General features: G+C 36.7%; 1 protein-coding gene across 4 annotated transcripts in view; it reads right to left on the bottom strand.

Moving 5' to 3' along the window:
• The window catches only part of rut (adenylate cyclase rutabaga), a 67,021-nt gene that overhangs the window by 7,194 nt on the left and 43,956 nt on the right, over positions 1–15,871 (bottom strand). The window contains exons 15-26 of one of the 4 annotated variants that reach the window (XM_072295921.1): positions 15,205–15,470; positions 14,472–14,592; positions 13,863–13,982; positions 11,614–11,775; positions 9,416–9,757; positions 9,027–9,207; positions 8,376–8,543; positions 7,474–7,630; positions 6,820–7,172; positions 5,200–6,247; positions 1,754–1,880; positions 1,262–1,511 (exon numbers count right to left, since the gene is read on the bottom strand). In XM_072295921.1, coding sequence (XP_072152022.1) covers positions 1,262–1,511; positions 1,754–1,880; positions 5,200–6,247; positions 6,820–7,172; positions 7,474–7,630; positions 8,376–8,543; positions 9,027–9,207; positions 9,416–9,757; positions 11,614–11,775; positions 13,863–13,982; positions 14,472–14,592; positions 15,205–15,470 — 3,295 coding nt within the window. Of the gene's footprint in view, positions 1–1,261; positions 1,512–1,753; positions 1,884–5,199; positions 6,248–6,819; positions 7,173–7,473; positions 7,631–8,375; positions 8,544–9,026; positions 9,208–9,415; positions 9,758–11,613; positions 11,776–13,862; positions 13,983–14,471; positions 14,593–15,204; positions 15,471–15,871 lie in introns of all 4 variants that reach the window. The other 3 variants (XM_072295922.1, XM_072295923.1, XM_019040923.2) reach the window with 3 other exon arrangements.

Below are 15,871 nucleotides of genomic sequence, written 5' to 3'. Positions count from 1 at the left end.
AAACAATTTCTTTTAAACAGATTAAACTGAAATTTCACATTTTTTGATTTGAACCAAAACCAGTTTTTTAAATTGCTCGTCTTCTTCCGCATCCAACGAGTGGTCGTATAAGCTGGGGAACCGAACGGTTCCGGAGTTATGATCATTTGAAGTTTCCGCTCAACGCGCGCCGACCGATTTTCGCGCGCAAAAAAGTCGGATTTGACTGTTATTAAATCAGATTAAATGTTCAAACTGAGCAAAATGCATTATTAGGGACTCTTGAGGGTCGCTGAGTTCAGAAATTACAGATACTTCCAAAAAATTCACGTTTTTAAAATTACAGCTCCGCACAGGACCACTGAGCGGCTGGTTGGCGCTCAGTGGGCCTCTAAAATAGCGCTACGGAGCTGTAATTTTAAAAACGTGAATTTTTTGGAAGTATCTGTAATTTCTGAACTCAGCGACCCTCAAGAGTCCCTAATAATGCATTTTGCTCAGTTTGAACATTTAATCTGATTTAATAACAGTCAAATCCGACTTTTTTGCGCGCGAAAATCGGTCGGCGCGCGTTGAGCGGAAACTTCAAATGATCATAACTCCGGAACCGTTCGGTTCCCCAGCTTATACGACCACTCGTTGGATGCGGAAAAAGACGAGCAATTTAAAAAACTGGTTTTGGTTCAAATCAAAAAATGTGAAATTTCAGTTTAATCTGTTTAAAAGAAATTGTTTTTCCTCAAAAACTGAAAAAAAGCACATAAGTTAATTTAAAAATTTAATTTTGGGATTTTGACCTTTAGAATCTTAAAGTATGCAATTTTAGACGATTTTTCGTCCAAACCGGGCCTCAATATCTTGTTTCGTTCGAATGATATCGAGGTTCACAGGTTTTGACTTCCACCCCCCCTAGCGCCCCCCCAAAATTTTTTGGGGGTCTGAAAATTTGGGGAAAGAAGCGCTCCAGTATTAGTAACTGATAGACGAAGTTTGAATAAGTTTTAAAGGGGGGCGAAAAATGTCGTTTTTGCATATGGCTCTTTCAAAATCATTTCTGTGAAAAATTGGAAGGAAAAAAGTCCTAAGTTTTCCTGAAAATTTGGTGGTATCAAAGGAAATTTTGCAACGTGCTTGCTCAAATGGCATTCTTTCTCAGGACAGCAAAGCGCCAGGGACCTAGGACAAATTTTTGCAAAAACTGAGGTATTAAACTTCAAAAAGAAATTGTTTTCCGGGAGGTAAAAGGAAAGCAAAACATGTAATGAGGACATGCTTTACTCACCTTCGGCATCAGTAAGACCAGTTTCAAGGATCATAGATATGTTCTCAAGAGCGGGGTCATCTGTGGTGTAGCCAGTGCTTTCTCTGTCATTGAGGAGAGGTTCCGATGCTGCATTTTCATCATCATCTGCATCGTCACCATCATCACTGTCATTATCTTCATCATCGTCATCTTCATCACTCCATTCTGACTGACTGGTCTCTCCCACTTGCTTTGAACTTTCAACTAGTAGCCGTCGCACTTCAGCCTCCTGTAAAAGTAAGTGACATTATACATTTTTTGTAAGAGAGGCTGCATGCCAGAACTCAATTATGATCCTGATTACAAAATACTTGCAAAAAATAGAAGTACGGCTAAATTTCCTCTCTTCTTGGGGAGAGATTTTTAATTTTTAGTGATAGGTTTGAGTAAATAAATAACTGACCAAAAATGATCAGACTAAAGTTTTCTTTCACCAGCATTTAAAACTTCAAACGTATTTGATCATAGTACCTGTCTTTCAACTTCTTCAGCAATTCTCTTCTCCTCTTCTTCAAAGCGTTGTTTTTCTTCCATTTCATCTTCACTGCCAGTCGCCTCTCTTTCCCCATTGATCATCTGCGGCTCACTCAGCAACTCGCTACTGAAAATATGAAAGATGTTGTTAAAGGATGTAAATTATTTTTCTAGAGAAGTAACAGCACAAGCAAAACTTGATTAGAAATAGATCCAGAAGTGGGTTGACTTTTCATCAGATTTTGACTTATGGGAATTACCTTTCCCATTTATCTATCAAGGAAAGTTTTGTGCTCCATGATTCATTATTATGCCTCGCATTTCTTTAATTCAAAATGTTTCAAGGAAGGAGCTTGAAGAACGGCTAAATTAGTTATACAAACCAACAGCGCATTAGACACAGATGCTAGCTAATGCCCAGCCGAGAGCTAATGCTGGACGGCATATAAAAAACACCCACCCCCATAAGCAACAGTCAGACTGTTTTAATGCATTAATTACTAAGCCCTCGAATGTTGATAAATATGTAATCTGAAATATTCAATGAAAATGAGGTGTCAAGAATAAATGTTGCCCTCGACAAGAATTGGTTTGTTCTGTTCCCCCACATGACAGCATTTTTATGGACTTTTCCATCATCAAGTATTACATATCAATGACCAAGTTGCAAAACCACACATCTCTATTGCAGTGTCTCAGAATTTCCACTTATATTTTATTTTTTCATTCATTTATCGGGTTAAATGTTTAATGTGAAATGGGCAGGTATTTGAACCTACAGGTTGCACCTCTAAGAACAACTAAACAGCAACAACGGAGACGAAAAGTGAGAGAACATGCTAAATCTTGGAGGAGATTTTTGAGACTGCTAAGGAGAGAATTAACGACAGATATGAACGGCTTGAGAGTATCTAAAAATAGGGGAGCATTCAATCTAATAGCAGGGAGACATAATTCTGAAGAAATGATACAGATTTGCTGAGGACACAGAAGTCTAAATCTAGAATTTGAGATTTATTGGAAAGAAACAAATACATATTGTAATCGAGAAAAACTGCCTCAAGTTCTCCTAGAGAACTTATGTAAGGACTAGCATAAAGATTTTTAGTTTTTAGACTTTTATGTAAAAAAATTCTACAACAATGAGTACAAAAATATTAACATACAACTTTAGTATTGTTCCTCAGTAGTATTTAGAAAAAAGCAGATTAAAATGTGATTCTAACTGAAAGACTTTACTATAATTTATTTCAACGTGATAATTTTTACCTATTTGCATTCGCCATGATATTTTTAAATTTAAATTGGAAATGGAGGGGGAAAAAACATATTGACAAGCAAGACCAAAATATAAAGATGCAATATCTATTGGATGGATAAAAAAAATCTATTTATGAACATCCACAGAAGCAAATTTTTTAGTGTAGCAAAGTCTTTCAGGTTTGGTCGAAAATAGGATTTTGCAGTTTCCATGGAAAACTCTCTCATGTGTTTTATAGAATAAGTTGTAACTGATCTGGTTTATTTATGTGATAACAAAGGGAAGTTGTGAAGTTGAGGTTGTACTAAAACCGGCAGTTTATCACCCTCTACTAGGGAGATTAAAATTTTAAAAATCCTTTTTCTCGAAAATACATTTATTGAAAGCTTAAAACCGCCATAGGTAACATTAGTTCGGTGCAACATTTTTGAGCATTTCTGTCTCAAGATGCCCACGGAACACTCTCCAATACTCTGGTATCAATGACTCAATTTTGAAACTCCTAGGACAAAGATTCCTTTTTCCATGGATGGTGACCTTTCTTATCATAAGATAGTGATGTAAGAATATTCCACAGGTTTTTCTGTGCATTGTTGAAAGACTGATTGATGTATGGGGGATATGAGTGTGTAATTTGAGAGCCGCCAAAAAAAAAAGATTAAAATTATAATGAAAAAAGCTAGTTTGAAAAGGGCTGTGAGATGGTGCTTGAAAGACAATCGATGACCAAAGTGACACAGAGGTGATAATTGAGACAGAGCAATATTCTCTTGAGAGCGTATCTATGAAATTTTTACAGAATCTGAAACTTTTTCCTCTTTTTTACCTACAACTCAAGTCTTTCAGGTTGTCCTTAATTTCCAAAACATGTTTATTGTAAAACTGAGGAGGGTTCCAGAAACAGGGTACATGAAAAAGGGACGAGTCCGTTTTTCTGCTTTAAGTGACAAATGAGAAGAAAAGGTCTGGGCAACACTGATGCTTGTACAGATAATAACTGCTCCAGAGACAAGCATACTCAAACTATTATGAGCCCTTCTTCTGGTCCTTGTAGTTTTGCATTGCATTGTAGCCTCACATCTAGAAAAACTTATTTTTCAAAACTCAATAACAGATCAATGAACCGATCTACTGAGATATTTTTTTTGGAAAATTCACTGATATTTTTGAGCAATGCGCATCAATTGGTTCAATAGTTACTTTCTCAAAAAATAATGCTTTGTCCACAACAAATGTATTTCTACAAAGCATGGCCACCTAATGAAGTGAATGTACATCAATTCTTGAGTGAAGGTTGCTGTTGCTTGAAAAATCAACAAGCAAAATCAAGTCTAAACTATTCAACAGAGTACATACAGGAGGGCTGCAGGGTGAAGTGTGAATATTTAGATGAACCATGTCTGTGAAGTTAGAATTCTGTTATAACGCTTACCTTTTGATGCACTGACTAGGATTAATTGGCAGAAGAAAGCAATTGAAGTTAAGAATTTAGATGTGAGCAATTCAGGGAATGGTATTAATAAAAATACTTAGTTAGGAGAATTTCGACAAATTGAAAGATTTCTACTCTGATGGTAGACAAAATTATAAGAAAATCCACATCTCGATCCTCTGAGAATTGGATTAATACTACTTGAAAAGCAAAGAAGATTCATGAATTGAAGAGGTATTTTCTGCTCTTCAGTTGCTCGCACATACTTTTTGCGCGATAAAATAATGGAAATTAAATTGTAACATTTCATTACTTACTGATAACTCGGCATTTAATCAATTAAAATTAAAGAAATATAAGAATGAATATTTTAAAAAACATGTGATTAAAATATGTAATAAATCATCTTTTTTCTCACACAAAGTTAAATATACCGATTCCTATTGAACCTTCGTTGAGTGACAAAAACTCAAAAGAGAGGGAGGGGGGCTAAGGAATAACATATTTTACGAAAAACAGCAACAGTTCAAAATTTTCTAGGTGCCTTTCTAGACCTAATTTTTACCTAATAACGTAAAATGATCAAATAAAATTCCCCACGAAAAACACAGTGGCTATCAAGTTTCATGAAACCTAAATTTTTAATCATCAAACCGAGACTTTCTGATAGAGAGGAGGAAACAAAAGGGTGTTCCTATGGAAATTAGAAGAGTTAACTAAGAGTCTAAACAACTATTTACACATACATACCATGCTTGATCTGTGCGAATGAGGTCAGCTTGCAATGTGATTTCAGGGATATTATCACTAAGCAAACTATTTTCTTGCTGTCTAGCAATCTCTATGATGTGCGCCATATTCGATTCGACTAACTGCGGTACCAACCTGCTTGTTACCAAAGGCTCTTCTACATTTTCTTCGTGTGAGGGTGTCTTTTTCTGGTCTTCAAGAATTTTCCGTATTTCATTCTCAAAACTCATGGCCGAATCTTCTTGAGCTGTGTTCGGTCTCGTTTGGATGATGTCCACATTCACTGGAATCTTCAGATCTGTTTGGCTGGAGCCGTCTCTTTTCGTCGATGAGCGACCGCTTGTTGAACTATTGGCAGTACCACACTCTTTATCATTCATGCTCTGATCGCTCAGATGGTTCTTGGAACATGCTTCCTCGTTTGATTCCGTGGTTTTGATATCACTAATTACGTTTGACCCATCCAGACTGTCGGCATCTGACCTTTTCTTAAGGCTGCTTGGACTTCCTTTGACTTTGGGTTTTGATTTTTGGAATTCAAAACTGCCACAACTCTCGCCCGGGTTGGAGCCGACACTTTGATTGGTTTCGACAGTAGTAGTTCCACTTCCTGCTAGGGCCATCAAAGCATTAGATGATAATTTTTCCGGTTTCCTTGAGTTTGAACCGGATCCTCTTTGGTTTTTATGGGGTGAAGATTTTGATTTATTGCGACCGCTTCCATAACCGTTCATCTTATTTGAGGACCTATTGAGCGAATCAGAATGATTGTTGTTGACTAAACATTGAGGAGGAATATAGTCGTGGGAGACTTTCGGAGATGTTTCTGGGCTTGAGCAGACATTGACTTGGATGTCTGATGGGAAGATCCACTGGTTAGCGTCAGTCTGCTGCCGAGCTGGTAAAGGTGGAGATGGGGATGGTGAGGCATCTGTTGTTCGACTGTAACTTTCATCCGAAGAGCTCATACTTGGAGAATGATTTAAGGAGCTAATCTCATCGGCAGATGAGTGCACACGATACTGCTGGCCCACATTCATGCCAGAACCTAAAATAAAGAGACAATTATACTTGGTGTTTTCATATCAGCTTGCACAAAGAAACTTAACATTCTTTTAAAGACACATTAATAGCCAGCTCTGGAAGAATAAAAAGCTCCTCTGTTTTCTAAAAAATCAATTACATACAGAAATCTGATAAGACTGGAATAGTAATTCATGTTTTCTGAATTGGCTATGGATCTAATATTATATACTGTCCTTTGAGAGAACCGTTCGGGGCTAATATTGTAGAGAAAAAAATTAATCTTCTATACTTTGATTACTTGTATGCTATGTGTATACTATTTGCAAATTTGGCCACCTGAGAAGTTCAACAGACAATTGCTTGGGCAAAATCATATTTTTCCCACCCGAAGTTGATTTTGAATTTTCTAAGTTGCAAGGTTTAAATCGCAAGTGTAAGATTTAAACCTCAGAGCCAAAGAATGATCTACTGGTGTCACAAATCTTATGTCATTTTAGTATATTCAAGATGAGTGAATAATTGGATACAACAGAGGAAACAAATGCTCATTGTGAGAAAATATTAACTCGAGTTGATGAACTGATTTTCACATACCTTGAAGTGACTCATCGGAATAATGTCTAAGAAGATGCTGAGGCCAATATTGTTGCTTTTTACTGCTTTTGTGCTTCTCTGATTTTGGCGGCTTTGGAAGTGGTTTCATGTACGGTTTAATGTCTTGACTAGCTGTCTGCCACGATTCTTGTTCCACACGATGGCTTTTCGAGTGACTCTGACTTGTAATACTGCTGGTGATATTATGGTTATTTACATTATACTGTCTGGAGGTGGTTTCTGGAACTATATGATGGGAGAAATTTGGATTGCAGTTACTATTTACACCAAAATTATTATAGCTACTATTACTAGAGTTACTTCCTTGTGACCACACGCCTGGAGGAGTATACCTGTAAATTTGAAAATTCATCAAGATTAGCAACAGTGAATAAAGAAAGGTTTAACTTTATGGAGTTTTTAACCGCAATGTTGCAGGGGAGCAGAAAATTCGAAACCTCCCCCCAAATTAAATTGGTGTCACCCCAAATTCTATTAACTTTCCCACATTTTTAACTAAAATTCAAGACGGTAACTGCGGAATAACTCATAACATGTGGAGAAACTAAAACTTTTTTGCTAGAAAATTTCAGATTTTTCAACGATGACTGCACAAAAATTACATAATACTGAATTTAAGGAACTTCAACGTACTTAAAGTTATTCATAGGAGGATTGTTCATTGGCGGGAACACTTGTGTAATGCCTTTATGAGGAGGTAGAGGTGGAGGTTTAGAGCGTGAACTTCCTACTAATGGTAACAAAGCAGGTCGCGACTGCTGAGATAACATTCGCAACATTTGATTGCCATCTAGAACACAAACAAGGAAAAAAACAAATAGAAACTTGATAAGAAGCAAAGGTAAATTAATTATATGTACTTTCTGACTAAAATCACAGCTTTCAAAAGTCTCTTTCACTACACTATAGATCAACCTTAATCTATCACAAGATTTATGAACAGTGAGGGGAGACTGATTATGAAACTAATCGGGATTTTTAAAACTCACCTCGCTTTAATTTATTACTACTGACGAGTTTTGGAGGCAACCCTTTCTTCCCTTTCTTCGGTGGATCTCTAACTGCTCTAATATGGTGAGCCAGGCTTCCTATCAATTTTTCGTTTTCAAATTCCCTGACTTGTTTTGCTTTTCCCCAGCTCCAAAATATTTTCTAAATATTTGAGTTTCCTATCTTTTGAACAAAACTTTCATCAAGGAAGATGCTGATCTTTTCAATTACACTGAATGCTGCTAAACACTCCTCACAACTTTCCTGACTTTTTATGTTTTTTAGACTGATGGAAACCCTGGGCGACATGATCAGAACCAAGGTAAGCGTCACAGATCCACCAGAGAAAGAGATGGGTGGTTCCTGAAATGCATCAGGGATAGTAAATAAACTCTCGCTTGGTTAGTTATGTTTAGACATTTTTTGTCCACAAATTGAGGTAAAATACTCCTCTACGCTCTGATATCAATAGCTCAAATTCAAGCTTTCATTGACTAAGGTATTGCCAAGAATGTTCAAGGAGATAAGTTAAGATTGTGACTTACTTGATAGTAGAGGTTCTGATTCTGGAGTTCTATGATTGGAGCCTGATCGACTGCGATCTGAGTGGTGCCTGTTGACCCTATGTTGTTTGTACGGTTTTTCATGCGCCTGGACTTGCTGCACATGGTTTAAGAAAGCTAAGGGAGTTGCAACTCCTCCATACATATTGCCTGCACACAAAAATAAAGCGATTGCACTTCCTGTTACTTACTTGAGGACTTACTACTGAAAGAGAAAAAATTTCACCTGCTGACTAGTGTCATAATTCCTTATGAGACAGTCACATCACCATTTTCCAGATGTGCAGTGGCAAAGCAAAGATGATCCACTATCAAATTTTTTCCACTTGAAACTATGGTAAAGAGTCAATTATTAGGGTTTGTTGCGAACATCTTGTTGATTAATCATTTTCAATGGGTTTAGATGGCAGATCAATCGATATATGGCAAAGTACACCATGCCGCTGCAGATGAAGGAACATAACTACATTTCAACGCTGCAAAATTTCTAGCTCCATAAAATCAAGCAAAAAGCATATAATATTTTTCACCAAGGATATGAACTACAGCAATGTTGTATTTTGGACAAAGACCGCCTACATTGCAATTCCTAACCTGACAATGGAAAAGCTCATGAAAAACAGGTTTTCTCACCTGTGCCGCCGCCACCTCCACTTCGAAGGTTGTTCATTTCTTCCACACGCATGGTGCCTGGTTGTTTTCGATCTGTTAGGAAATATGTTGTCATTTCTCCCTTGCCTTTCACTTTCACTTTTCCTCGGCATTGAAATTCATATGGGTGATTCTTTAAAGCTTGGAACACTTCTTCCGTTACCTGCAAAGATAAAGGGAAAATAAGAAAGCTTGCATGTGTTTGAAAAGCAGAACAAAATTTAACTTTCAAAAGAAAAAGTCTTAAATATAAAACTTAAGTGGTTTAAACAAAGTGTGCGATCCTTGAATTTTTCCCCTGCCTGACAGTACATTCTAGTATGCTATAAACAAGGAAAAAAATAGTCAGCTTGAACAGATCATAAACTCACCTGAGTGTGGTTTGGGAGACCGGTGGAATCCATACGACTAGCCACATTCACGGTGTTACCCCAAATATCGTACTGGGGCTTCCTTGCACCGATAACTCCTGCCACAACAGGCCCAATGTTCACGCCAACTCGAAGCATGAAATTATTGTAAGAATTTTCATTGATGCAAACTAATTTGTCTCGCATGGCAAAAATGAACTCCACTAGTGTGCTCATGTAGTACCCTGCCGAATGGTCATCGTCTTGAATTCGGTACTCAGGAATCAAGCCAATCGCAGCCATGTAAGTGGAACCCACAGTTTTAATTTTGTCAATGGCTCGAAACCGCTCATCTCCCAGCAGCTGAAAAAAAAGAAATCATTCTCATGATACACATTAAATTAACCTTAAATAAAAATCATGCGATTTACCTACCGATTTACCACAAAAACATGTAACAAAAATTACTTGATGATGCTTATGGCTCTTTGAGTACATTTCTAAAGCTTGGTAGGTGTGTTTCTCCTCATATAAAAAATACGTTGCTTTTAAAGGCCGATATCATAACTTTCAATTACAGAAAAAGCAACTCATTCCCTAAAATTAACTAGAATACTGGTTACAAGTGCTTCAGAAAAAATTTGTATTGATAAGTCAACTAGTTTTGAAACGTTTGGCAGAAACGTTCTTTCACTTTAGTCATACTTATCCAGACAAGGGGCGTTTCACGTCAAAAGATAACAGACCTGAAATTTAGTTTTTCTCTCTTGCACCAAAGAGCCCCAACTCAATACTAGGAAACTGAAACAGGAGTTTAGCCGCCAACGTTCAAGACATTGGGTACATGGACACAAGAACGTCCTAGCATCTACAGTTCGTTCATTGATCAGTGATGCCGCTACTCACTGAAAATAATTTCCCAAGTATCCAACTTCTTACACTTGCGGCTCAAAGCCTCCATACCCGGGTCTTTAACCCTCCATACCTTCTATCCAGAAAATGGTTTTATGTAAGGCTCACAAATACTTCACTTAGCTTCATTTTTTCCATGATTTTGAATTGTTCTTGATTTTAAAAGTTGTAAATAAACAATGCGTTATCTTGTAACAGCGTTTCCTTGTTCTAATCTGACACAGTTTTGTCAGTAAGCTGAATAGCTCAATTATCTGCATGAGTGTGACGACTATAGAAAAGTATCCAGGATTACTGATTTTAGCCAAACGGAATTGAAAACCTAACAAGGGGAGGCTACCGATTGTCCCCCTCAGATCGGGTTCAAATTTGGCAGAGGTAGAGTAGGTTAATATAAGAAACCGTATTTCTTTTTAGGTGCCAATGCCCAGCCTTTTTTGAGTTATGAATTTTTGTAGTTGCCGTTTTTGCGTGTCAGCGACGCGCTCAAGTTGAGCCTACTGTGCGCGCACCTTTTAATGTGATCCGAGGCCATGCGGTAGCGTGCTCGCTCACGGCGCCAGGGGTCCGGAGTTCGATTCTTGATCGGAAGCTCTGATTTTTACCATTGATTATGTTGTTTTTTCATCGTTTCAACACATAAAACTATAAATCACCTTGTAAACGTTATGATTCTAATTATTTTTTATGTATTTTTTAATATTTTTTTTTAATGATTTCTTGAGAAAAAAGGGAAAAAAATATATTATTCACATCCTAGCTTTTACAAAGTGACTTACAATTTGTTGTGATAAAGCGATTAAAAAACAAAATAATCCATTGTAAAAATTAATTTTCGGATCAAGAATCAAACTCCGGACCCCTTGCGCCGTGAGCGAGCACGCTACCGCTTGGCCGGTGGACGTATTTGACGTTCGTGTATCTCGGATCACATTAAAAGGTGCGCGCACAGTAGGCTCAACTTGAGCGCGTCGCTGACACGCAAAAACGGCAACTTCAAAAATTCATAACTCAAAAACGGCTGGGCATTGGCACCTAAAAAAAAAATACGGTTTCTTATATTAACCTATTCTACCTCTCTGCCAAATTTGAACCCGATCTGAGGGGGACAATCGGTAGCCTCCCCTTGTAAGTAGAGGGGGCAAAGTATGAGAGAAAGGAATGGGTGAAATACATTTTTTATGGCTTTGAAAGTTTCTTCAAATTGATATGGAAAAATATAATCTTCTCAAAAACCAATCGTGTAACATTCAAACACTGAACATTTAAGGATAATGAATAAAGATAAGGAAAAGAAAAACACAAACCTCATCAAAATCTGCTATTATTTCATTGAGGAGTCGAAGGCATTCCACGCCCTGATTGTTACCATCTAATTCCATGTAGAATTCATGATAATTCGTGATCGATGCAAAGACTACTCCAACACGGCTGTAACTTTGATGATACAAGTCCTGCGAGAGAGTGTTCTGTTAAAAACAAATAAAACAACAAAAGAAAAATAAGCGGCAGCTACAATAGCAACTAGCATAAGCTTCAATCGATAAAAGGAAAAAAAGGACACAAAAGAAAATTTTAAAAATTCTACATGATATAAAAGGAAAATTAGTAGAGCTATACTAAATACGCAAAAAAATATTAAATAAAAGAAATTAAGTTGCAACCGTCTAAGGAAACGGAACCTTCCTTTCAAAAACTCAAAATTAGGATACTAGCACTACAGCATAGAGCAGTCTTCAACAAACGTTTTGCCACAAAAAACACTCCAGAATGTCACATTAGACAATGGCTACAATGGCTTTACGATTGTAAATCACGAAAACATGGTTTTAGGAGGAAGGTATTTGAAATGGGCTTGTTGCAAACTTTTGCTAGAGCAAAAATAGACTGTGTTGATTTTTTAGGGCTTAAACTTATCAAATTTTTCTCCTATATCATGATAATTTTAGTTTAACATTTTCAGAGAATTTTAGTTTGAATTTTAACACATCAAAAAAGTCACCAATAGCTCCTCAGGCTGCAAAGCTGTTTTCATTGTTTCCTGTTTAACTTAAATTTACAGAGATGCGCCATTATCAAATTGACACACTCAATTGTTGTAGATGTGCAGTAACCACCCGAGTAAAAAGTAATTTGATGGCTTTTTCTATTGTTCAAATTTCTTAACATTAATTGAATAAGCTCAAACATTAGAGTGTCGATTACTTGCGCTTAAAATGCTCTCAGTTTGGATTATGAGCGGTTTTTTCTTCAGTCGCTTCTTTCATAGAGAAAACGGAGTGAAAGAAATTTGAGGGTCTCTCTATTCAATTTTAAGAAAAACTCCCTTTTTAAATAATAATTGAAATTCTGTGTAATATTTGACAAATATAGTCAAATATAGTCTGGGCAAATAGGCATGATTGCTATTTGCCGAGGCAGATGGCTATTCGCCTAAAATTATTAAATGCCTGCAACATGTATATGAAAAAAAATCACTAAAATGGGGTACAGGCTGTGAATAAAAATAATTTGACAGGACATTTTGGGATTAACGTGCCCTTTTTCAACCGCCGATAAAACAAAACAAACTTTCTTAACTTCTCAACGTCTCCTTCTTATTTTCTAAATGTTTTTAACTTTATACCTAGCCTACAGGTCAATTTTGACGTAAACCATTGCTGGAGGGGAGCTCTGCGGGTCGAAGTATCAACTTTGGATGACCTGTTTTATACAAGTACACGAGGGGTCATTCAGACACCTTTGTGTAGAGGAAGTATGCATCTATTACGGATGAGCTCCTTTATACTGAATTTACCTACTTGAGGAACATGAGTGATTAAAACATACCTGATAAAATGTTCAATGATGGTGCACACATGCAAAGCTGCTTAAATCTGCTTTCTAAGCGGCAAATGAACAAATTCTACCTACATCCTAAGTCGTTTCCTGGCGAAGCCTTCAGAGTAAAAGTTTTTACAAAGCAAGTTTCATCTACTGTTATAGAATGGATTGTGAAATTAGCGCCATAAAATTTGATTTCACAACTTTCAAATGACATTTTAGCTTGTTCCCAGCAGTGCCAGTCATGGTGACAGTCTTACAGGGTCTACCGCAGCCCAAAATGGTCACAGATTTTGGTCTGATTTGCAATGTGTTGTAAAAATTAGGACGCTACCCGCAAACCTACCCAACAGCTAACTGTGAGATATTATGGGTGCAACTGAGAAGTAGCCATGACGTTGCAGCAAAATTCAAAGACAGTAGTTGTCATTCCCCACATAGCATCATTTTTTCCCTGTTACCTTTGCTTTACAGGAACACACCCACAAAAACACAGTGGCATGGAATGTGATAACGAGTCATTAAAAAAAATAATCTGGCAAGCTTCAGCTTTGGCTTAATAAAAACCATTTAATTTGAAATCTCTATGCTGGTGATTCTTCATATGCCATTCATATGAGCTTGTTTGCTGACCGTCTTTTGAGGCTTTCACTACAAAATTTTCGAAAACACTTCTTTTTTTCTCTAAAGCAAGAAGTATGCTAGGTATTATTATTAAGACTAAATTTCATACCATGTTGCTGCGGAATTGGTTGTCAAGGAAATGTGAAGCCACATGCGCTGGCAAAAGATTGAAGAGAATTCGTTTATTGCTATTCTGAAGGGCTTCCATGTCTCGTTTTTCTTCGTTCGCCTGTAATATCCCAGAGATTATTATACAGACAAAGTTATAGAAAAAAACATAGGATAAATTTCAAAAATTATTTTTCAAGAAAGAACGGATGACCAGTCGTTGCTTAAAAATTCCTAGGGAGGAATTCATATTTTTGGAAAAGAAATGGATGCTTTCTGTCCAAAGGAAAAGAGACTTTGGTCTATAAAAATGCAAAATAAAATTATTGTTACAGAATACAAAAAAGTTTTTCCGCAAGTGTCAGAGACAGAAATCTACTAAGATATCTTTATTTTTCTTTTGCAGTAGGTTTGATTATTTTAATTATCATTCAATGATATTTAGTTTTCTCTTTGTAAGATAATATTTAGTAAATAGAGAATTTGCAGGTGTCTTAAATTTTGTGAATTTCATCTTTCAGATGAGGCAATACAATTTTTGTGTGCAAATTCTCCATTGTGTGATAGTTTATTATGTGATGATATTTCTTGTCATTTATGATTTACTCACTTGCACTTGCCACAGGAAATCAAGACGAGCGGTCCATTCAACCTGCCTTCCATGAATAATTATTGCTATCAGAAATATGATGACGAAAACAATGTTATAAGCATGCAGCGGCACCAATGATCTGGAAAAAAGAGAGGTTAAAAATACAGAGGATGGAGGCAGTGATACACATGGCCAGAATTAAATAAAGGGAGGCAGAAATTTCTGTAAAGCCAATCATTCGCTGCAATCTGGCAATCTGGAACTTTTCAAATTTACGGCAAAATGCCCAATTTCACGGCAAAATAATTTGCACCACTTTTTCATTATTGTTTTATAAAGATGCCTAGAGGCACAAGGTATGCCCCGTGTTTGCTTCAATCCTATAATAGCCAGATCGGGCACTTTTTGCATCCATGGTTTGAATGAAGGAATTTAGGGATAATTTTACGGAGTAAGATAGAAATCTATCTCTTTTTTCAAACAAAGGATCACAAACCTTAAATTGAAATCATTTTTAATCTCCAGTCGCTAGACCCAAAAAAATTAACTAGGTTTTGATTGCTCATTCTCAAAAATGGTCTTAGTGAAAAAAAACTAAACAATAAATAAAGAATTAAATAAGCTTTACGGTAAGGATTATTCTTACAGGAATGTTTATTTTCTTATGTATTTCTTGCAGAGTTAAAGTTTTTTTTTCAAGAATATTTGATTGTAACCTTGGACATTCTTAGATAAAAAAAAAAATACTTACTGCACAATTGTATCATAGCAACTGAAAAGCTGAATATGGGACAGCTCGATGAGCATGATAAATATGATGGCCATGACACAGACAAGAGCTGTTTTGATTAGAATGGGTAGGGTCAGAAATAATGCGACTGCTAGATATCCTAAGGTGCAACTGATCACAGCATATTGTGGTAAGGGGCAGGCTCGATGATCGTTGTACGATGTCCACTCGGTAACATTTGCCATCGCAGATGGAGCGTAGCAAGGTGCATCAGTTCGACATGTTAACTGAAAGAAACAAAAATATTGAATCAACCTGTCTTCCTCCAATGATGCACTCCTGAGAGTGTGAGTAGTTGGTTTTTTCTTCTTTAATGTGAGTTGTAATTTGTGATAATCAGTGTGCAGCCATTCAGGCATTTAGAGGCACAAAGCTTCCGACCTAGATAAAATGAGAAAATCTAAGAACTAACTAAAAGCGTACAAGGTGAGAATGGGCTGGTCCACACCATTTGCGGGAATCAAGCAAGAAGCGCAGAGCGTATGTGGTAACTTTTTTTGGGGTGAAAAAATACAAGACTTGTTTCTGTGCACTTGGCATTATGTTTCAGGTAAAAATAGATTCATTTAGATGACTGAAAATTTGCATGGTTGATAATCTATATTTCTTTGGAATTTATTCGGACTTC

Source organism: Bemisia tabaci, chromosome 2 (genome assembly GCF_918797505.1).
Source record: "Bemisia tabaci chromosome 2, PGI_BMITA_v3".
Taxonomy (NCBI): Eukaryota; Metazoa; Arthropoda; class Insecta; order Hemiptera; family Aleyrodidae; genus Bemisia; species Bemisia tabaci.
Note: the sequence above shows the minus strand (reverse complement) of the source record. Positions and strands in the feature narration are given on the sequence as shown.